General features: G+C 39.5%; 2 protein-coding genes across 2 annotated transcripts; one reads left to right on the forward strand and one right to left on the reverse strand.

The window, feature by feature from the left end:
* Positions 1-1,989: 1,989 nt before the first annotated feature.
* ubfd1 (ubiquitin family domain containing 1) lies at positions 1,990-5,530 on the reverse strand. Its single transcript, XM_076264959.1, has 7 exons — positions 5,442-5,530; positions 4,299-4,580; positions 3,943-4,151; positions 3,768-3,833; positions 3,240-3,345; positions 3,051-3,133; positions 1,990-2,855 (listed from the first exon to the last, which is right to left on the reverse strand). Exons 1-7 carry the CDS (start codon positions 5,455-5,457, stop codon positions 2,745-2,747), a joined length of 873 nt encoding a protein of 290 aa, XP_076121074.1. The 5' UTR covers positions 5,458-5,530; the 3' UTR covers positions 1,990-2,744.
* A 107-nt stretch (positions 5,531-5,637) lies between these two features.
* On the forward strand, positions 5,638-23,129 carry LOC143101763 (UNC93-like protein MFSD11). Its single transcript, XM_076264958.1, has 13 exons — positions 5,638-6,451; positions 9,250-9,305; positions 11,631-11,738; positions 11,917-11,996; positions 12,606-12,702; positions 14,467-14,525; positions 14,681-14,825; positions 17,798-17,847; positions 18,309-18,374; positions 18,460-18,585; positions 20,884-21,058; positions 21,277-21,412; positions 21,951-23,129. Exons 1-13 carry the CDS (start codon positions 6,362-6,364, stop codon positions 22,095-22,097), a joined length of 1,335 nt encoding a protein of 444 aa, XP_076121073.1. The 5' UTR covers positions 5,638-6,361; the 3' UTR covers positions 22,098-23,129.
* The last annotated feature ends 285 nt before the right edge of the window (positions 23,130-23,414 follow it).

Consider the following 23,414-nt stretch of genomic DNA (forward strand, 5'->3'; position numbering starts at 1 on the left):
AAATGGTATGCTACTTTACACTTTTCCCTTTCCCTTTGACTTTCAATGGCTCAGCTACATTGATCAATGTACTTGGACTCCAAACATTTGGACCCTACAGTATACCTTAAAAATGCACCTCCATGTTCAAAAGATTTGAGGATTTGTTTGGTCGAAGGAAGGTCCATTCACACTCAAGTAAGTTTCAAGGTATCCTTCACAAGTTCACCTTTCACATTATTTGTGTCATAATGAAAGCATTTGACATAATATCCAATCCAATACCCTGTATCTGAGTCATAACATAAAAATGTACATCGTTGGGACAGGTGTGTCGTGTACATAATTTGTTAAAACTGCACGTGCAGGCATGCCCTGTTTGAGATGGTGTTGTTATGGCATGTGGTTATGGCTCACTGAGCCCTGTCCTCACTTGACTGTCGCACATGCAGCCAGAGGGCGGTGACATGTACATATAATCAAATTGGATCTTCCAGGACAGCTTGTAATTTTAGTGTGCAAAGGTCTGATGAGAAATACTCCAGAGATTGTGGCCATGGTTACCTGACCAGGTGTGCACTGATGCTTCACAATATGTGGGCATTAGTACACAACAAATTGGTCCGCCTTTTAAAAGAAAACAAGAATGCACCTAAAAAAAAAGAACCCGCACAACAAACAATAGCGGCAGCTGAATCATCTGAGCTTTGTGCTCATGGCTGCACCTAAAAACATTAAGCTCAAATTCTAGTGAAACGAAAGTGAAGGCCACAGAGATGACCTAGCTACCATGTGACAAGTTCTAGCATAAATATTTGCTATGAGTATCTTTTAAGGCAAGGAGACCATGGCTGAATCTCAATGTGCCCCCTAAGGTCTAAGCCCTGAATTCTCAGAGAGGGTCAACAACAACAGCCATTGATAAGTGATTAAGTAAGTAATTGCTTTAAGGGTTCAAAATGCTATTAAAAGGAATGGGACAGGTCAGGACCTGCGGCATATCGAAATTCTCAGCATCAAAAATGTGTTGCAAACATTTTCTGTTTCATGCCAGTTGTTTACTGATGATTTTTCAAACTTCTGGCCTCCCTTTGGGTAACCCTGTTTTACGTCACAACGCTATGAATTGTTGGTAAATGCCTTGGGTGAAGTCTGCATGAATGCTGATTTACGAAAAGGGCACAGAAAGGGTGCGAGTGAGCCCTGCCCTGCACTTCACAATTTCACAGCCCTAAGAATTTAGCGGTTACACATCAAAATCTATCTTTGAGTCTGAGGGGGACATTGAGACTCAGTCCATCACTACCATTAGCTTGACTCAACCTTTGAGAATTAGTGACTTGTGGAACTAATCATACATAGCATATAACAGCCATATTTGTATGGGTCATTGGGCTCACATTTGACTGTTCTACTAATGCTGATTTTGCTGTTTTCAAGTAGTGATAGCAAAGTGTCATGAATAATAATCTAATTTTATAATTCCACCAAATGCTTTTTTACATAACTGATTGTGGACACTCATTAGTAATCTATTTAGGCTGGACTGCCAAATTCTAAGATGAAAGGGAATCAAATCACCCAAATCAGTGATTTAAATCCTTGGCATTAAGGGCAAACATCTTGCTTGAATTCAGTAATTTAACATTTCAAATGTAACAGTGTACCTACGAACCTGGCAAAAATAATTTGCTACAGGAGATCTGGTTTAAGAGCAGACATCGTCAGAAGTTCTCAACTATCACGGGATATTAATGCAGTGGCAATCATAAAATGACGGAATATAATACATGTCTCAGGTCATGTCCAAACTTGTTTTTGACCCCCAAAAATTGCATGTTAGTATTGAAGTGCATTTTCCAGCATGAGTGCACTTTAATCATCCCCTGCATTGGGTTTCCCCACATTTGTGCTAGAGGGGGTATACCCTATCCCCTGATACACAAAAAGCATGGCATGGAGAACTGATGCTGAGGCACTCGATAAACTAAAAAACAGCTCACAACTAGGTAATGCAATTACTGTATATGTGCAAAAACAAAACACAAAGTGGTCTTTTTTCACTCATTTTAGGAGCACCTTAGACTTAAAATAAGACATTTAGGCAAATGAAACATAAACTAAATATATCTTTGTATGGTGAAATCCGAGTGAAACAGTGAAAATGAAATGGGATAATCAAGACACTTGTAAGAGTATGTTACTCATATATTTCAGTGACTAACAACTGTTAAGATAATGTTAAATGGCTGATGCAGATAAGTCAAACTGACTTGATATCAAATATGATAGTAAGCAGGGAGTCTTTACATGTACACATTCTACATTACAGGAAAAGCTGAACCTTTAGCAGAGGGTATTGTAAACGGCGGTCAACTTTGGCAAGCTTGCTTGGGTTGTTGCACAAAAAGAAAATACAAGATTGATTATGTCCTTGTGCATTGTTGTGTTTTCCTTAAATAACTTTTATTCATTTCAGGATATCTGGGAGAAATGTACAATTGTACAATTTGTACAATTGTTTCTTGGATTTCCTTGGGTTTCCTTGGGTTTCTTTTTTTTTTTTTTTTTTAAACGGTTGCTGTCACTTAGTGCAGTTAAAACCCAGAAGAAGATTTTGTCCACCAGCAATCCTTCAGTTTGCTTTTTTCTTTTTCTTGAATGCATCAAAAATTAAAGTTCTTCAGGACATGTTATAGTCTCCAGTTCTGATTTCTCAGTTTTGTTCTGGATCCCAGTTCTTCAGTGTCAGTTGAGGAGGCACATTAAAAATACTGCCACTTTCCTAGGACTGTGTCTTTGATTGCATCAACAAACTGTGCAGGCACCCAGTAGACCCAGTATTGAGACGCTTCTGTTGGACCCAGCTGAAACGCCTGGTAAACAAACAAGAAACAAAAATGTAAAGTGTGAAGTGTAAAGTTCAGTGTGTATATGTAAAATGCAATATGTAATGTCCTCGTTTACACATAATGTAAGATACACTTATTTATTTGAAATATAAATATATTTACTGTTAAACAATGGACATGATGAACTACAGTGGTGCTTCAACAACAAACATGACATACCATCATGTGATAGTCCTCGTGGCCTTCAATTTGTTCAGTCACCACATTTTTAATAGAACCCATGGGAATTTTCTCTGTTCGTTCTGTAAAACAATATAAAAGAGAGAAGTCAGAGACAGCATTTGCAATGACTGTTGACAATGATGGCACTGAGATTTAAGACTTTTTGTCATGATAGCACAGCATCACCCTTCGTTCCGATCCAGAGCTGATCCTGCTCCAGTTTGAACGTGAGCCGCACTTTGCCTCCAGACTTGTTGTACATTCCGGATAAAGGCACCGTTGGTAAGCGCTCCTATTTAACAAATGAGACATCACTCGCTGGTCATTAGTGGGACAACAAAGGAGCCTTTCAGAAAGGCCCCTCCACTGGCTCTCCTTGCACGGACAGAGAAAAGAGGATGGTTCAAGCAGACGCAAATGTGGAAAAAACTGCAGGAATGAAAAATTGGTTCTGCATAATGTAATGTTCATCTACACTTTGAAAGATAGACAGCAGTCGTAAGGGTCAGGGTCAGGATCAGAAGTAAACTGGAGGTCAATGCTGAGGTCATTTGTAAACGTTTAATGTATAGAATATAGAAGACAGAAGAAATTGGGATTACATAAGGATGAACCCAACAACAGGGCATCAAGGAATTGCCCTTGACAACAGATATGGCAAAAAGGAACCACCAAACATGACTGACCCTAAAGCAATTGATCATGCTCACATACCTTCACTCCCTTCACAGATGGCATAATATCATCAGGTTTGCCTTTATCCAGCACTTTTCTGTGTTGCTGAAACAGAATAAGTCATTTTGCAAACACGTCACTAAAAAACATAATTTTCCATCCAACAGGAAAGATTATAAAGGCTGGGCTGAATCTAAACCTGAGGATGACTTACTTTTTGTCGACATAAAGGCTCTTTCTTATTCTCTTCAGCTTTCACTTCTTGCTGAATAACCTCTTTTGGCGTATTTACAGCTAGGACATCATTTATAGTTGAGCCAACCACCATTATTTTAGCCCCGTTTGTTACTTTGATTTCACGTAGCGTCTTATCCTCTGGTAGCAGTCCCTTGTACATCACTTTCTGCATAGCAGGTGGAAGACCTAAAATATATCAAATTAAGGGTTTGACAAATAAACATCTGGTTTATTTTGCTCACCAACCTAAGACAAATCTGTATTAAATTCAGAGGCCATTCTACCCAATCCAGGGAAAAACTAAACAGTGTACATACATATGAATATACTTACCAGTCAAAGTATGAATCTTCTCTTTGAGTTTGGCTCCAGTTCCATCCAGAGGGATTTTAAGGTCATATTTGTTCTTGTTCCAAATAATTTTCAGTTCTACCATTTCTTTCCCCTCGTCAGAGTCATCTCCATTACTAACATCGGGGACCAGAGCAGAAGAGTTATCTCCATCTGTCTGAGATGCTTGTTCAGTCCCTGCTTCATCCCCTTTACCATCATCCTGACAGCAGATGTCTGGGTCCTTGAGACTGACTTCTGCTTCCATGACTACACCTTCACTTTCTGTCAGGGAATAGAAGGGAAAGAATTAGGCTTTACTGCAGTATCCTAGATTCTCATCTGTCAGGTAGGGCTGCCTGCAATTACCTGATGACACTGGAAAATAAATGCCAAGTCATGTTGTTGCTACAGAAATTGTTTAAGTAATTTACTAAATCCTATATATTTCACCCCAAACACATTTGAAGATGTAACATATTTGAAGCCTTCAAGTCAGTTGATTTTCAAAAAGTACATTCCCTTCAAAGAAGACACAAACACTGCCAAGTATGATGTAGACATGTTTGTACAGCTTGGCTAAGATCTCAGGTGGGTATAGACATTATACACTACTACAGTACTACGGTATTGGCTTTAAAACGACCTGACAAGTATTTTCACTGTGGTCATCATATGGAGAACATTAGCTGACGATTACAAGTTAGCTAACACCTAAACTGTCATTCTGATAGCCAACAGTACCGTTACCTGCCCGGTCAGCGAAAGTAAGTCACGGCACAAGACAGGCAGGATCAAACCATTACTTTATTTGTTCCTTTTGTGTAGTTTGCTAAATCCAATTGACCTATTGTATATGACTGGCGTAACAACAAAACAGAAAGCGCTAGCTAGGACAGCAGCAATACATTAGCTTGCATGCTAACACTGACTACCAAGCTTGCCAGCTAGCGCGGGGTATGGTATGTTCTAGATGTTAACCAATAAAGATGTGGTTTCATGCTCAAATCAGATTGACAAGTTGAATTTGCCTCCACATTAACAATTACATATAGTACTTTGTGTAATTTAATACATATATGCTTAGGATACACCTCAAACGAAGTCAAAATAGCACATAACAAGATACAGTTTCCAAATACCCACCATCCTGCGCCGCCATGATGATTGTGTACAACAAGAACGTGCTATAACCAATTGGACTAAAGGGTATCCGTACAAATTAGGCGTTTCTAAATTTTCCCAAACGCGTACAGACAACTCGTATCAAGCTAGCTACCAGTAGTCAAGCATCACCTGTCATTTTCACAACTTTACCTTGGTCTGCTGATTTGGAGGGTTTCTGAAATAATTCAAAAATGTTTTGATACCAGCTCGCCACACGTTTGGATTGGATAGCGTAGATGCTATCCAGGCTCCGTTAACTGTGGCATCGCGCAAACGAACCCAAGCGTAAAAGTCAAGTTTATTTACTTTTGCAAACTAATGCTAACTCACTTGCTCGTTAGCTAACAGGTTAAAGTAACTTTAACGTGACTTTCAACTTTCGATAGTTTTACAAGTTATTACGATGGCTTAAGTTATTCTGTTTTCCCCACGTTGAGTGGTTTATCCAGAAGTCCACTCTGTAGGTCCAAACCAATCATCGCAAACTTCATATTACGTTAATGTAACGTTAACATAGGTCATATAACGTGAAGTCTGAAGTAGAGCTAAAGTTAGCTAATACAACGTTATTGAAAATGAGCTTTTTCACCACCGCAGCCAGTGCTGTGTACTTATCACATGGTGCTGATGACATTTAACCAAAAACATCTAGTCTGAGTGGGTCACGAGAAACATTCAATTTTGTGGTCAACGTGTGTGTTTTCCAAGGACCACTATTACGGGCACCACTGGAAACTCAGATGTGGAATCGGATCTGGACAGGAATACTCACCTCCGTAGACTAGTTGTTTCAAAACTTTTGCCTTAACTTCGACATCAACAGCTATTTTTATGGGACTCCCGGAATGTGACTAGTCTACATATCGGATAGCAAATATTTTGGTCCTGAATGTTTTACAATGGCAGACCGCAGGACATTTAATGTGGTCGTTCTTGGAATAGGATTTCTTTTTCTTTTTACCGCCTTTACAACACTTGGGAACATCGAAGTAAGTTATTATGAACTATATATAACTAACTTTGATAAGTTACAGCTGTCGCTGTCTGAATTGACATGTGATCTAATATATATAAATGCATGGCCTTTATTGATCTAAAAGCTTTCCACAGATTTCCTACTTAATTATTATGCTTCATAGGCTAACCTAGTTGATGTAACGTTAACGTTACATGTTATTTTAGTAGGCCTATGACCGCTTCATGATCAGATAACATTACCTTCGCGCTTTGAAGGCTACAACTTGCACAACACAACAGAGTGAGTCAGGGAAATTAGCTAACGTTGTGTCGTGTCGTTCGTGAAGCATCGGATCAGTTGATCATGACCAGTACAGTTGAAGTCATTAAGTGTTATATAGACCAATGGTAGGCTACTTAACTTCATGCTGTATCTTTGGAGTAGGCTAACGTTAGTCTGTGAAGGCTTGCCAATGGTTACTGGGTCAGGCCTTTCTTTTACTGTCTATGGGTCAGGCGCATCTCGTGTTTTGAATTTGCTCGATACAGCAGGACGAATGACTGGAAAATTCAAATGTCACACTGTTCTGTTGGTATCTGTAAGTCGACGCATTGTGGGGCTTTGATTTCCCTATGCGTCTGGTCTGATCACGGAGTTTAAGTTAAGTAACGTTACGGTTGGAAAATTGGATAGGATTCGCTTCCATTAGGCTACATCCAGTCATTACAATTAATAGCCTGCCGTCGTCGAGTCGCATGCTCCAAGACTTATGCATAGGCCTGGGCGGTCATAGATCGGCTACACATTTCTAAACTTTCGGATGGATTGAATGAATTTCTTTTGAGATTTGATCTTTATCTGTTAAATTTAATCATAAGGCTATTCATTATGAGTGAGAAACCCCTTTGAATATAGCTACCTCCTGTATGCAGCCTACACAGCATAGTCCAATATTTAGCTAGACTAAATGGACAATAGAGCATATATTAGCAATACATTTTATGTAAATGTCATATGATTGGAGGAAAACTGACGTTAGGATTCAAAGGTGTCAAGTGATCTTCTCAAAGGTTACATTTGTGTTACTAGTGCTGCACAGTTGGACTGAACTGGTGTTGATTTGTTATTAACTGGTATATTATTGTTGTTGTCAAAACCATGTGATGTGAGCTGGGATATAGCCTGATATGAACATCTGAAGAGAAAACTAATTGACTTTGGAGAGCAGCCCTCTGCTGGTAAAACAAACAGGTTACTTCCATAACCTTTGTTCTGTATTCAGGTCATAATTGACACTATCAGGACCTCCCCTGCATGTAGCTTAGTTAAGTCATAAAAGTGGCAACTGTAAAAAATAGTTTTAATGCCACCATTTCAAGAAAGGTCCATGGATTTAATTGCATTTTTTGCTATAGCTTAAAGTGGAGTCAGGTATTGATTGTCAGCACATTTCTCTATGGCAGAATTATTTTGCCTAAATCCATATGCATTATTACACACCTTCCTAGGTTGATTTTTGTCCTAGTGGATTAAAGATGATGTCCATAATATGCAGTTAATTATGAACTATTACCAGGGAGTTAGCATGAACAATGCTTTCACCAATGTGTTTTCATCCTTACAGCACTTACCATCATTGACTCCATCACAATACTGTCACAATATTACCAAACAAAGCAAGTCGGCATAGTATTTGCTCACCATTAGGATTGGCCCTGTCCTAACCAGAGGACCAATCTCATGACTTGATGGGGCAAGCCCACTGTTTGGGCATCCCGTGGTGTTCAGTTGGATGTCATCTAGGAACATCCCTTCACAGAGAGCAATCCCATGAGCATACCGTTTGTGATTAAGGATGATTTTTGCCAGGGGGTCAGAAAAGGGCCCTTGTCAAACTTACTTGGACTTCCAAATAATGGCCCATTGTGGCTCTTAAGTGGGACAGCGGAAATCATTGATAGAGACGCAGACAAAACACTTAACAATGCTTGGGGAGAAAATCACTCAGAATGTAGTGGTTCACTGGCCATGGGGCACCAAACATTAAGATACTATTCTGAAATCACACAAGTAAACCACTAGGCGACAGTAACTATACCCATATTGTATCCATGCCCTGCTTTTAGTGAACTCCTATCCGACAGAATTAGAATAAGGAGAGAGAATGTGCATTGGACTCTGTACTTCCACCATGTGGCAGCATTGACACAGGGAAATAGAGCTGTATTAAGTTAGACCAACTTTATATGCAAACAATGAAGTTGTTTTTGTAAGATTATGATTTCATGTCATGTAAATGTACTTATAATATATAACCATGCACTTCGTCAGTCACTGGCAATACAGTCTTGGCTGAATTCCTGGAGTGAAACATACATCCCGTGTAAAAATCTCAGTCTCAGGTCATGGGTCCTCCAACAGGATACTAAAACATCCAAGAATGTCTAAGGAACAAACAGTGGGCTATTCTGAAGTCACCTTCTATCAGTCCAGTCCTGAATCCCATTGAACATCTCTGGAAAGAGCTGAAATATGCAGTCTGTTGAAGGCAGACCTTCAAGGCAGTGAAGGCACCCTTTTTTAAATTAAGTCATTCAGAGCACCAGAAAGCATTTGTTGATTTGCATTGAACATGGAATAAACAATGAATGCAGATTACTTTTGTCAGTTTGACATTATTTCAGAGAACAAAATGAGAGTTTTTTGCTTTTTTAGTGAAAGGGCACAAACAATTTTAGCCAAGACTATATGATAATATTTGGCATTTAGATAAAAAAATCACAAACATCTTCAAATTAATGTTCTCTTTCTTTCTCTCTCCGATATTAGCAAACTGTGCTGAAGAGCATTCAAAATGACACATTTGCTGGAAGTGGCTACCACAGGTAAAGACCCAATATCACATGCATACAACATTTCATTTAAAAAATGTGGTATTTTTGGCTATTATGGCAAGACATCTGTGTAGCTGGATTTGCTGGTTTATGATGAGAAAATATAGCCTGCCGAGCCAGACCCACATTAAAATGTAGGGTCTGGGCACTCACCGTTCGCAGTGCTCAGTCCGAGGGGCGGGATAATCAGTTGTCTTTCAAATTCCCTCTGCACGCAATAGGACAGCGGCAGCGCTATGAGTCCCATGCGTTTCCGACCAGCTGAGCTAGTTGGCTAGTTCAAACGTTTGCCAACTTAATAAAAGCTTAACTTGTGTCACACTGTTCGCCAACAGCAACATCCATCTTATTTGTTTTCAAGTAGCAGGGAATTCAAGCCAAACCGTTGCAACTCTGCCATCAATCATTATGTTAAGCCCACCTAACGACTCTATACACGATTTTATTGGCCTGATTGAGTTTCGATTTCTGGAGCTCACAAGCCAACGGAGAGTTGCTAGACTAGCCCTGGCAGCAAATGTAATTTGCTGCCGCTAGGGGCGCGTCTAGATTTCTAGGTTAGAGAAAATACATAGTTTAAGGGTGTATTTGAGTTGGCTATGTATTACATACAGCGACCTCAAGTGGTAAAATGTGGTATTTCAAGAGAACCGGCCAGGCACCACACCACAGAATTATCTTTTCTGTGAAATGTTTTTTTTTTTCACTTCTTGTTTTCATGGATAACAGGTGGGCAAGAAAAGGGGTTATCTTCAGAAATTATATATTAAAGGGACACCAGGCAAGCCTGATGCTTTTTCTCTACAAAACTCCCCCTCGTTCAGTCTGAAGCTCTTTTCCTTTTATTTGCGTCTTCCGTCAAGGGTTTTCGCTGCTTCTTCGCCGGCTCTGCCATTATACACACGTTTGCAACAATATCTAGCGTTTCGTCAGCCTGCCTCTGTGCTATAAACTGATCCTGCTTCGGTCGGCGGGTAGGATACACCGAATTTGCAAGTTGGATATTCTTCCTACAGGCAGTAGGGGCGGGTGAGAGAGCCTTCATTTGCCCCGTAATGAGTCATTTAACCATATACCGACTTATGAAGATGATTAATTAACACGAAAACGTTGCCTGGTGTCCCTTTAACCAAGAGTGTGTTGGTTGTTTTATTCTGAGAGCAGTGGAACTAAGTAGATATGGTATCACAGAGCCACCAGATACTGTATGTGTAGATAGTGGTGATGAGGGGGTTGGGATAAGGCCTATGTTGGGTAAAAAAAACCTGTTTGAGCCTTGAGCCTTTGAGCCAACTAAGGAATATTTCCAAAATAAGACCTTTTTTTATCAGTCATAGACACAGAAACCATCTTACATGCTTTTATCTCCTCACGCCTGCGTTATTGTAACAGTCTTTTCACATGCCTAATTCAAAAGTCCTTACACAGGCTTCAAATAGTCCAAAACTCTGCTGCCAGGCTCCTAAATAAGACCAAACGGTATGAACACATCACTCCTGTTCTAGCATCACTACACTGGCTCCCAATATGGTGGAGAATTGATTTTAAAATGGTTACATTTTTGATGTATGCTAGTTCCTTATAGTCCTACACGCACATTAAGGTCTGTAGGCAAACGATTCCTGAGTCCCGGCTTGCTACTAAAGGGGACAGATCTTTTTCTGTGTTAGCCCCAAAGCTCTGGAATGCACTGCCTGAGCAAATAAGGTTAGCTAATTCTGTGACATCTTTTAAATCTCTCCTTAAAGAGTTTATTTAAGTTTCATTTTTGTTTTGTCTTGTTTTGTTTTTGTTTTGCCTTGTATACTGTCTAATCATTGTATTTTTTTCTCTTTTTTTTGACAATGTTGATATGGTCTTATTTGTATTGTTTTTAGACATTTAATTGTTTTCTGTTTATTCTTTTATATATGTAAAGCACTTTGTAACTTTGTTTAGAAAAGTGCTCTATAAATAAATATTATTATTATTATCTGTCTGTGACATCTATAAACAAAACCCCATCCCCATTTCAGTATCAATGTTGTAGGGATGAAAATGATTTTTTTATTCCGAAACTCTCAGAGAGAGGAGTTTGACTTTGGGTGAGCTGAATTAGCAGGTTTTCCACATGAGGGCTTAGTAACTGGGAAGAAGTTGACCAAATAATATGTGTCCATGGTGGATGTTACAGCATTTAATGGACTTGCTGTTTACAGTTAGTGTTTAGCATCTGTCTATCTGATTGCCCTTTAGAACATCATGTATGTCTCACATAGCAAGGCATCGGAATGAACTGATATGTGACAAAAAGTTTTTTTTCTTCGTTTTTTACAGTTTGGGTATAATTTATGGAGTGTTTTCATTCTCCAATTTGCTGGCACCTACAGTTGTGGCCATCACCGGACCTCAGCTGACCATGTTTTTAAGTGGTATACTCTACAGGTAAACATATCTTCATCAATGTAATATTAGTTAAAAAACAAATCTCTTTAATATATAATTAATTCAAAAATATGATTGCAAATGTTAGTAATAAATACAACTGTGAATTTGGGACTGGATTGCAAAACACTACTGTATACAAACCAAAAAACAACACTTCATTTGTATGTCCCTGCAGCGGTTACATAGCAGTGTTCATCACTCCATACACATGGTCCTTGTATTTTACATCAGTGCTGATCGGCATGGGAGCTGCTAGTAAGTTTACTTAAAATTAACTCAGAAACAACAACGACAATACATTGTTGCGTCGGTACTTGGGAAAGGAACCCGTTTGTATTAAAACCATAGCTTGCCTTATCAACATGTGCTTTTTATGGTTTTATTGTTAAACAGCTCTTTGGCCAATAGGTTATTCAGACCTGAATAGAAGGAACTTGTTTATGAGTAACATGAAAAGGAAGTACCAGGTGGGGACTTACAGCATGGAAGTGAAGTCATTGAAGTGATGACCGCTTTTCATTTTATTATTAATGTAACTGCTGTAGCAAAATAGCTAGTACCAGTAGTTAAAATGGCTATTTTGAGGAACAAAACCATACTATACATTCCCCTTCTATACAATAACATGCTGAAATATAGTTATTTCACTTGTATTTGAAAAAAAACAAACATCAAAAACAAAATTGTCATGAAATAGTAATTATATATATTATTAGTAATCCCCCTCTGCATCATCTCCCAGAAATGTACAGTGGGTTAGATGTCATCTGAAGAAATAGTCATAGTCTAGTCATTTGTCATAAATAGTCTCTCTCACTCTCTTCATAACTCTGTAATCAGTAAACTTGTTCTGAACATTTTCAGTGCTGTGGACTGCTCAAGGACACTTCTTGGTTGACAACTCAGATGCCTCAACCATAAATAGGAACACAGGAGTGTTCTGGGCGCTGTTGCAGTGCAGGTATGGATGACGGTAAACATTAACTCGAGTTGCCTTGTTTTAGTGTACCAAAACAAAACATTGCCATACAGTAACATTATTATTGTTATTATTAGTAGTAGTGGTAGTATTAGTAGTATTACAAGTTTGATGTTTGAGTTTTAGTAATGTGTCTGTGTCCCATTTTCAAACCTCCCTCTTCTAGTATCACATGCCTTTATTAAAGTTTATATTATTTCGGAGCCTAAAGGGCTTTTCAATGAGAAGCGGGTGGGCAAAGCGGGCAAGCAGGTTATTTGAGTGGCGTTACGGCAGGCGGGTGCAGTCCTGACATTCTTGCCACTTACGTGCACAAATCGAGAACACGCCTGCCCGCCTCCAAGATAAAGAATTTTTTTTTATCTTATCAGCTTTTGAGGTGGTGGTGAGGGCACTTCAGTTTTGAATTGTTATTTAGATGACCAGCTGGGCAGAGAACTAGGGGTGTAAATCGGAGTCTTCATGATGATTCGATACAATATCGATTTCTTAAGCCAATGATTCGATTATTTTCGCTACTTTAGAATTCCCCACGATACAATTCAATACGATTCAATACTCAATATTTGTACATGATATCTATGAAGTTTCAAATAAATCAACAAAAGTTCGGAATGTAGGAGCAGGTATCTAAAGCCTTCGTTATACAGCCTCATGTCTTTGCATATAAAAAAAAAAAAACCACCCGCAGCTTAGGAGTAGGTAGTGCGCTTACCCTCGGAGCCATAGACAGAAAAAGAAAGGTCGGAGCTGATGCTGAAAATAGATAGGCAAACAAACAGGCGGCAAAATAAACACATTAATCAATACTCTTGCGGACGAATCGATGCATTGAATCGCCGGCTGCATAATCGATGCATCGATACGAATCGATTAATATTTACACCCCTACAGAGAACGGTGACCGCTGTCCGTTTGGAAAGCACCTACATTTGGATAGGACAGCTAAGAGAGACAGGAAATGAGTGTGAGAGAGATGTGGAGCGGGATTGACCAATGACAGAGGCCAACCTCTGGTCTCCATGGACACCTAGACCAAAAATAGCAAGGGATGTTGATGCTACTGTTTGCATAATAACTTCCCTTAGTCAAGTCAAGTCAGGCTTATTTATATAGCGCATTTCATACACAGAGGTCATTCAATGTGATTTACATAAGACAAAAGCAAACAGTAATAGTGAATAAAAGCATAGAAGGGCAATAGTCAAAGAATAGTTTAAAAGGTAAAGATCATAACAAAAAAACACACAAGGTAAAACCATTTTAAAATAAAGAATAATTACAAAGACAAAATAAAAGACACAAGGTAGAATAGTATCGAATAGGTAAAGTATCAAAAGCCTTTAGAATTCTTATTTACATTATAGGCCCTAATTTAAATCAGGGACAAAGTGCAAAGCCAGTCAAAGAACAAAGTGTCTCGTGTTTGAACTAAAACTATTATGTGGCAGGGGAAAGCACTGAGCTGACCTATCAATGTTTGTGCTTAGGACTTGGCACATAGTATTAAATGAGCAAGTACATTTTATAGGTATCAAACTAGCTTTAGTTAGACTTTAGACCTTGCACTTTGCCCTGTAATTTAAATCAAGGCCCATTATAAGTTTACATGCATACAATGATCGAAACATTGCTAAGTTTTTAAAGTAATAAAGTTTATATTTTTGGAGCAATTGCAGTGTGCAGACCACACTTCTTTCAATGTCTGAGTAACCCAAACAATTCTCTTTCATCTCCTTTTTTCAGTATGATATTTGGAAATTTGTATGTTTATTTAGACTGGAGAGGAAAAGATGAAATCACAGGTAAGATATAGCATTTGGTTTAGTATGATTTCTTCTTCATATGAACGCATTCAGGGCTTCTCTTTTTCAAATACACATGAACACATTAAACAACAAAAAAATATGTTAGAATAAGTGTTCTGTATCCCCTGTGAATAATGTGGTGTTTTTTCCAGATGAGAATAGAAGGACCATGTTCATATCGCTGCTGGTGGTCTCTGTCATTGGCACGCTGTGCTTCCTGACCTTAAGGTCTCCCCAGCGTCTTGAGGAGGTCATCTCTGAGGAGGAGAGTCAGAGCTTGCTGTCCAAACACATGATGTAAGTGAGAGTAACCGACTACACCACCTGAGGAGTTTCACAGGATATACTCCATTAAGTAGGCCTAATAGTTAGGGGGTTAACTACGTCAAGCTCTATGAGGCAACACAGGTTTGTGACCACGTAAACCAGAGGTGGGAGTCCAAAAAAAAGAAACATCCAATAAATAATAATATACAAAAAGCACACAACCCCCAAAAAGGGCAAACAAAACCCACAGCAAATCACAACTCTGGCTGATATAGACAAGCGCACATAGTAAAGACAATACAACAATGAACAACATTAATTTCCCACAACACAGTGACCTTTAACCGCGCACCAGGCTGTACGGGTCTAGTGGCCCACTAAGGAGCAGGGCTGGAGCTTAGCGGGGGGCTAGGGGCTATCACAGAGGAGAGGATCCGGAAGATCCACACCACATGTCAACACGTCAATCCAAAAGAAAAACACCCAGTGTACTACAGCAGGAAGAGTCAAGGGACTCCACCACCTTGGGACCACCCTGCCACCACTTGGACTCACAGCTCCTGCCCAGTGAGAGAGAGGAAAAAGGGAATAAGTCAATAGTCACTATGCATGGTTCATACAGCACAAATACACTGGTGCTACTGTAGTTTGTTCACCATCAAAGAAGGACTTATCTTTTTATAGGGGGCACACAATAGCTCTCCTTCCAGCTGCCACGGTGCAGCATACAGGGAACAGATGTGAAATAAGCATGCAAACACACACACCAGCATAAACACACACACACACCCAGCATGCACCAGTGTACACACATGCACATGTATACACTTGCATGCACCAGTATACACACACACCTTGACAATAATCAAAACGACCAATGCCCAGTCAGCACTCCACATGCATTACAGATAGGGCACCACAGCAATTGTTTGGCTAGTAACAGAGCCAGAAATGCAAATAACACAAAATGACGCCATCTGCAAAAAGGCCGATCAGAGACTGTTCTTTTTGAGGAAGTTGAAGGGATTCAGTGTTGACGAATCAATTCTTAAAATGTTTTACTCATCTCATTTGCTGAATCAGTTTGAACTTTTGCTATGATCTGCTGATTTGGCAACCTGAGCGTAACAAACAAAAATAGTCTTGGTAGAATTGTTACTCTCTGTCGGAAGATCACTAGTACTGACCTCAACAGCGTTGGGTATGTGTATGAGGTCAGAGCCACACAGAGAGCAGTGGCCAATCTAGCAGTAGAGAAAAAGTAAAAAAAATAACAATATAATAATAATGCAAACAAACAAAACAATAAATAAAACATCAGATATTTAGAATTAAGTAAAGATGAGAATTCACAGGATGGTATGGAGATAGATACAACAACACATGTAGTAAAACCATTACAGTGAAATAGAAAGACCCTGTAAATAGCAGCAGTAGAATGTAAAATAATGTGAAGAAATAGGCTACAAGATACAAGATATCTTTTTAAAAGATATTTACAGAACTCGCCTGTTTGATGTACAGAGGCAGGGTGTTCCATAGCTTCAGTGCATAATGGGTAAAAGCAGCTTCTCCGTTTTGCTTGTGGAGCACTTTGGGCACAATTAAAAGATTAGCATTGGAAGATCTAAGGTTCCTTTGTGGTTGATACGATATTAAAAGCTCAGAGATATGAAGGTGCTATGCCATTCAGAGGTTTGTAAGTAATTAACAGAACCTTAAAATCAATTCTATAGGAAACGGAGCCAATGCAGTTCAGCTAACACAGGGGCGATGTTTTATGTTTATTGAGTGTATTTGTGCTGACTACTGGCTGTCAACCAAATTTCCACTAGGGGACATTAAAGACTATTCAATCCATTTAAAAACAAACCAGGTCATTCACCGTGAGGAGGCACTGATGGGGAAATTACGATGGGTCTTCAGGCTGACAAGACCTCCCTCAGAAGTCAAATGAACATAAACAAACTGTGGAAACAAAGCAGCAGACTCATAGGTCATGGAAACAGCCCTGAGACCAGCACGAGCACAGTCGATCTGTAGATATAGTAAAAGCTAAAATTACAATTTGTCGCTCATTCTAAAAATAGACGTCATACAAACTTTCAATATACATAATCAATAGACTACCACTCAATGCGTATCTACATACAACCAGGTCAGGGACGGATTCCTTAAATACCATAGGGCCAGAGGCCGCCCCACAATTAATAATACATCTGTCAATCCTGGGAACAATCCTGGGACAACAAGCCACAAGGGGGAGGCATATCTAGCTACATAAGGCCATCCCTCTCAGTAGCAAGGCTTAAAGTTCTGAACTCAAGCAGAGTGCCTGAGAACCAAGCCTTGTAAGATTTCAAAATAAAGAACTACTATATACTGGGGCGGTGGTAGTGTAGTGGTTAAGGAGCTGGGCTAGCGTGCAGTAGCCTGAAAGTTGTCGGTTCAATTCCCGGCTTCCACCGTTGTGCCCTTGAGCAAGGCACTTAACCCCAAGTTGCTCCGGGGACAATGTGATCCCTTGTAATATAGCTGACATATGTAAGTCACTTTGGTCAAGAAGTGTCTGCTAAAATGTAATGTAATATATATACCAACAATAACTTCAGGCACAGAAATGTTCCCTGCTTCAAGCCCTGTAGTATTCACAGTTGCTTTGTAACACTGTCATTCTGTAATGTGTGTGGACCTGTTTCATTTAATTTGACCTATGTCCATCTCCTTTTGACTACACAACTATATGTATGCTTAGTACTGTAAAATAGTGCTCAGTCAATTTCCCTGACTAAACAGCGGATTATTTTTGGACTGTACTGTAAGCTAAACTAATAAATCTGTACAAACAGTATTACTGGTTAATAAAGAGTTGAAAAGAGAAAGTGTGTGTGCATACTCTTTGTACAGTTAATGATATTAACCTCTAACCAGCGACTCCATTTGTTTTTACATTCTTTCAATTCTTTTTGTAAATAACTCCTATCCTGTCTTGTCCATCATAGATACAAACAAAGAGCCAACTCAGCTGTGAAGGAGGCCAAGTCAGAATTCAGTGAGTCACTACAAGTTTACAGTTTTTTTTTTATTACTTTATTTAAATATAGTGCTTTCATTTACAATCCAATCATTATGACAGGTCTTCTTCTACTGCACTACTATTTAACATTTTTACATTTTGCCCTTCAAAAATAGACAATCACCAACAGAAACAAAACACAAAGAACATTAATAACAGACAATCATTGACAGACATTACATTGACAGAAAACAAAACAAGAACAAAACAGAAGGAACATCACAACAAAAGCAAAGCATCCACAACAGATGACAGAGACAAAGACAAGTTTACAGTTGATAATATGATATGAAATAATATGGAATGAAACATGTATGTGATTTAAGACATATGTCCTCAGGTTTGCACCTTTATAGTTCTGTCTGCTATTTGTATCTCTTTTTCGCCTGTTTTTGTATGTCTTTTGTATTCATTAAAACACTCTGTTGCCCTCACAGGGACAATTCTGTCTCTCCTTGGCAGCAAAACCATTCTGCTCCTGAGTTGTTGCATGGCCTACAGCGGTAAGCACCTCACGTTGATATATTTTAAACGTTTTCAGTATGTCACACACCACATGCGTGAATAGCCTGTGTGTGCCCTTTGCAGGTCTGGAGCTTTCCTTTTACAGTGGTGTGTATGGCACATGCCTCGGCTCAACCACACACTTTGAAGACCAAGCTAAAGGCCTGATTGGACTCTCTGGCATAGTGGTCGGAGTTGGAGAGATTGTGGGTAGGTGAATGGTCCAAGGCAAGCCTTCCTTGTGGAGAGGCACAATGTGTTTAATCACAAATGATTAACTAATATATAATTAAGTTGGTGAAAAAGTAATTTAATTTTAAGCCAATCAGTTGCCAAGTTTGAGTTCAATTTCACATCTAGGCATGATTACATCCAGACCTGTTCATTACATTTACATTACATTACATTTGGCTGACGCATGGTAAACAGTTTAAGTTTTAAAGCAATTCTCAACAATTTTTGGACAATTTAAAAAAAAACGGTAGAGTACAGTAAGAATAAGTGCATCAGTGAGTGCTGTTTTTTAACAGTTACGGTTAACTTGTTCAGTGTAAACACCACTTAAATAGAACCTTTATAGCAATGTGAGGTAGGCTAAAAAGTCTTAAACAGTAACACATGGTGCTGCGAACTAAAGGAAAGCAAGAACAGATGCAAAACCTACTAGGTCATTGAACCCTATACGTCTGGAAAGGGTTACAAAGCCATTGGTGACAAACCACTGTGGGAGCCATCATTTACCAATGGTGAAAACTTGTGGTGGTGGTGAACAGTGGTCAACCTTCCCATGAGTGGCTTGCCTACCAAAATTACCCAGAGCTCTTTCTCCACTCAGCCAGGAGGTCACGAAAGATCGCAGACTGACCACTAACAAAGAACTGCAGGCCTCACTTGCCTCACTTTTCCAATGAAAGAGCTTGATGATCCCAAAAGACTTTTGAAAGGATGTTCTGTGGACTGATGAATCAAAACTTTTTATCTAGAAGTTAGAACTTTTTGAAAGTCATTGGACCTGCTACATCTGGTGTAAAGAGAACACAGTACTCCACAATAAGATCATCTTAGCAACAGTCAGATATGGTGGTGCTAGTGTGATGATCTAGAGCTGCTTTGCTGCTTGAGGACCTGGACGACTTAACACAGTGGTTCTCAAACTTCAACATAGTGGTTCTCAAACTTTTTCTGTCATTCCCCACTTTGGAGGTGGGGAATTTCCAAGCCCCACCTGACCCCATCACCCCGGCAAAATGATAACGTTAAAATATTATTTCCTCATTTTGGTTCCATGTTACATTTCCCGTCTCAGTCCGCAGGTTCTGATGATGTTTTAATTCATATGTCAGTCCGTTTATGACTCCAATGTTTGTGTTTGGCTATTTTGTTTTGAATCTATGCTCTTCCTTGTCCTTGGGGGCAGCCGTGGCCTACTGGTTAGGGCTTCGGGCTTGTAACCGAAGGGTTGTTGGTTTCGATCCCCGACCAGTAGGAACGGCCTTGAGCAAAGCACCTAACCCCTCACTGCTCCCCGAGCGCCGCTATAGCAAGGCAGCTCACTGCTCTGGGTTAGTGTGTGCTTCACCTCACTGTGTGTTCACTGTGTGCTCTGTGTGTTCACCAATTCACAGGATAAATGCAGAGACCAAATTCCTAGTATACGCCTAGAAATCCTCTTGTTCTTCGCGCCCCACCTGTCATGTCTCTATTCCCCACTAGTGTAATCATGTGATGGAAGAAATATTGAGCTTGTGAAATGATGTGTACACGTGTAAAGTTTTGTTTGTGCAAATGATGTGCACATGTGCAAATGTGTTGTGTAGCTGTAGAAATAGTTTGTGCATCTGTGAAAAAAAGTTTTGTACATGACACTACAGTATAATATGCAAATACTTTTTCAGTGCACTGTAGATTGCACTGCATATTACAAGCTCATATTACCTGCTGTAGAAATATTTTGTGCATCTGTGAAAATGTTTTGTACATCACACTATAATATGCTTTTCTGTACACTGTAGGTTACATGTCACCTGCCCATATTACAAGCTCATATTACCTGCCAAACATTGGTTGACATCTGAATTTTGAATCTGTTTCTATATTTTTCTCCGGATTATTATTTTGATGACTGGAGAATTTTCCTGTCACTCCTTAAAGTATCTTTGTTGTGGGTTGACCAGATATAAATATATACACAGTCATTCAATGTTGAATCTAATCTAATTCTGTAAGGTTTTCTGAGACCCAAGATTTCCACAGACTTGCTTCTGTCATTCAAAAGACTACATGCATATTATTTAACATGCTTATGTAAAGTAGGGGAAAATAGCCAATGCATGGTGGAGTCATATGACTACACAGGCACATTCCAAACTACCTGAACACGTAGTAAACTCAGTAGATTCACTAACATGCTGGATGGCCACGAGCAGCATGACTGCAGGCCAGTGCTCTCCTGTGCTTTCTACACCTCTCTGCGTTTGAGTGGACCTAAGATGCTCTCTCATCCCTTAGGCGGAGGCCTGTTCGGCTTGGTGTGCAAGAACAATCGTTTCAGACGCACCTCTGTGGTCTTCCTCGGGATGGTCGTGCACTTTGTGGCGTTTTACCTGATCTTCCTCAACATCCCCGACGATGCTCCAGTGGTTTTCTCAACCACCTCACAGCACCGACCTTATTTATCGCCCAGGTATTTGGTCACTGTTATTCTTATTGGGTCAGTTTCCCGTACACATAATTCCCGTGTAAAACGCAAAGAAGGTAGTTATTTTTCTGGACTGTTTATGAAATGTATTTTATTTATTTATCTTAACACACTGTAACCCTATGTAGGCTATCTATACATCTATAAGGGCTCTCACATGTTACTCAGTACAACTGACACTGGTGTGCTTCTGCTTGCTCCAGTGTGTCTATTGCCCTGCTGTGTAGCTTCCTACTGGGCTTGGGAGACAGCTGTTTCAACACTCAGCTGTACAGCATCCTTGGACGTGTGTATGCAGAGCAAAGCGCCCCTGCTTTTGCCATCTTTAAGTTTATTCAGGTAAATAAAAGTCACTGACTGTATAGCCTAGAGGCATTTTAAGCTGCAACTGCAATGTGCATAAATTGCATGTTGTAGCAGATCAATTTCACACTATGTTGCAAAATGTCGGTTCTTCAAGACATGAGACACAGCTCACATATGGGGAACTAGATATATGCATCTAAGGCTAGGGTCACATTACCAGGCCATATCATATTTTTCACTTGATATGATGCATATCTGATGTTGTCAAAATAGTATGAGCAGCAGAAGTCACATGAAATATGATATTTTCAATTAAATTCATTTCAATTCATATTTGTGCCTGTGTGTCTTGTTTCTGTTTATGATGTAGGCTATCTTTTGTGTTCTGCTTTATTCTGCGTCCGGTAACGTCTTGATTGTCTTCAATGTTTGATTGATGAAGCAGTTCCCTTTATTCTCCATTTTTCTCCCATGGGAGACAAACGATATAAATGTAACCTTATAATTAAAACTCAGTACTGAGTTCTGGAGCTTGGTTCCCAGACTAACTCCGTTTGTCCTCCACCCCCAGTCCATCTGTGCTGCTGTGGCCTTCTTCTACAGTGGCTACCTCCTGCTAAGCTGGCAGCTGCTGATCATGGTGCTGCTGGGCTTCACTGGGACGCTCTGCTTCTTCATGGTGGAGAGGATGCAGAACTCTGGGGAGCTGCAGGAATAACTTAGTAGCAACTCAATCCCAGTGCCCATCCAGCTTATTGCCAAAGTATACAGGACATGAAGTCATAGGAGTCTGTGTCACACTAAAAGAACACTTGCGCTAATTCAATAAAGTAGCCTTGCTGTACATAGCAGAATCACATAGCCGTATAGCTTTTTTGTGAACCACTAATTATGTGTCTGGCCATTTCAGAGGTTTGGCTTGCTTGTTTTTTTTTTTTGCTTTTTATGCCTTTAATGTGATAGGATAATGGAGACAGGAAGTGAGTGGGCGAGAGAGTCAGGGTGGGATCCGGAAAGGACCGGAAATCGAACCCAGGTCGTGTCGCCGGCGTACAGTGCAGGTGCTCCAGCCAAGCGCGCCAAAGCTGGGGCCTGCTTGTTTGTTTTTTCTTTCTTTATTGTTATGATGAGATGAACCTTTCAGAATAGGTGTTTGTTGGTTCTTTTCTGTGGGTTTTTTTTGTTTGTTTTTTATCTTCCTGTCGTGCTTTCGCATTTCTCTCAGGGGTTTTATTCATACCTTACTAATGGCTGTAGGCTTGTGCACAATTTAACTATGAATATTTATCTTGTTGTGTCACAGTATAATTTAATTTGACTGTAATTGTTTTGTGTTTTTTATGCCAGAAGCATGACTTTATGCTGCACACAGACACATGCACTACAGAAGGTATTAGGACTGGAAGCCATAGCTGTCCCTAAGTCAGGTGATAGAAACAAAGAAACTATGCACCAAGGGCATAGTCATATCATGAGTGTCATTTTATTTGCATTTATTTTATTTCATTTTTTTATTATTATTAATGAGTGTGCCTTTTAAGAAAAGTGTAGTTTCTCAAGAAATGTCAAACATCAAAAGATTTTCCATACATTTCTTAAAAACTATACTTGTCTATTTTTAACGTTTATTCTGATTCAGAGCTGCCCATTTCTAAAATGTTTTAATTAATTAATCTTTAATTATGTACATTTTTCATTAATTTTATATGTTTTGTATTATGCATAAATAAAAGCATTCATTTTTCATTTACCTCCATAGTTTGGTTTACTGGCATGTAAAAAATTAGGCACATAAAGCCAATGCTAATGTTTCTTATTCGAATAATTCATATGTGCATTAAAGTTGTATGGAAAACCATCTTGCTGGTACATATGGGTAGAATGAAGAAGATATACCGGTAGACATGTTCCTCCCAGCTACATTTGCCATGGGGAGAGACCGTTAGGATAACCATCAGGAGGTGAGTGTTTGCCTCAGGTGACATTGCAAATGTCCAATATCTATGAATACCCAACAACCAGGTGTAACAGTGCA

This window comes from Alosa pseudoharengus, unplaced genomic scaffold (assembly GCF_046254945.1).
Source record: "Alosa pseudoharengus isolate Yale_2024_CS ecotype anadromous, Long Island Sound unplaced genomic scaffold, YU_APseudo_1.1 YU_APseudo_1.1_scf_4, whole genome shotgun sequence".
NCBI lineage: Eukaryota > Metazoa > Chordata > Actinopteri > Clupeiformes > Clupeidae > Alosa > Alosa pseudoharengus.

Excerpts from the sequence above, each read along its gene's own strand:
- ubfd1 (XM_076264959.1), bottom strand. Across the intron at positions 3,346-3,767 it reads CATCTGTGAAGGGAGTGAAG|GAGCGCTTACCAACGGTGCC; the intron begins GTATGTGAGCAT and ends TTTGTTAAATAG. Across the intron at positions 2,856-3,050 it reads ACGAGGACTATCACATGATG|GCGTTTCAGCTGGGTCCAAC; the intron begins GTATGTCATGTT and ends TTTGTTTACCAG.
- LOC143101763 (XM_076264958.1), top strand. The coding sequence starts at position 6,362 with ATGGCAGACCGCAGGACATTTAATGTGGTCGTTCTTGGAATAGGATTT. Across the intron at positions 21,059-21,276 it reads CGACCTTATTTATCGCCCAG|TGTGTCTATTGCCCTGCTGT; the intron begins GTATTTGGTCAC and ends TGCTTGCTCCAG. Across the intron at positions 21,413-21,950 it reads CCATCTTTAAGTTTATTCAG|TCCATCTGTGCTGCTGTGGC; the intron begins GTAAATAAAAGT and ends CTCCACCCCCAG.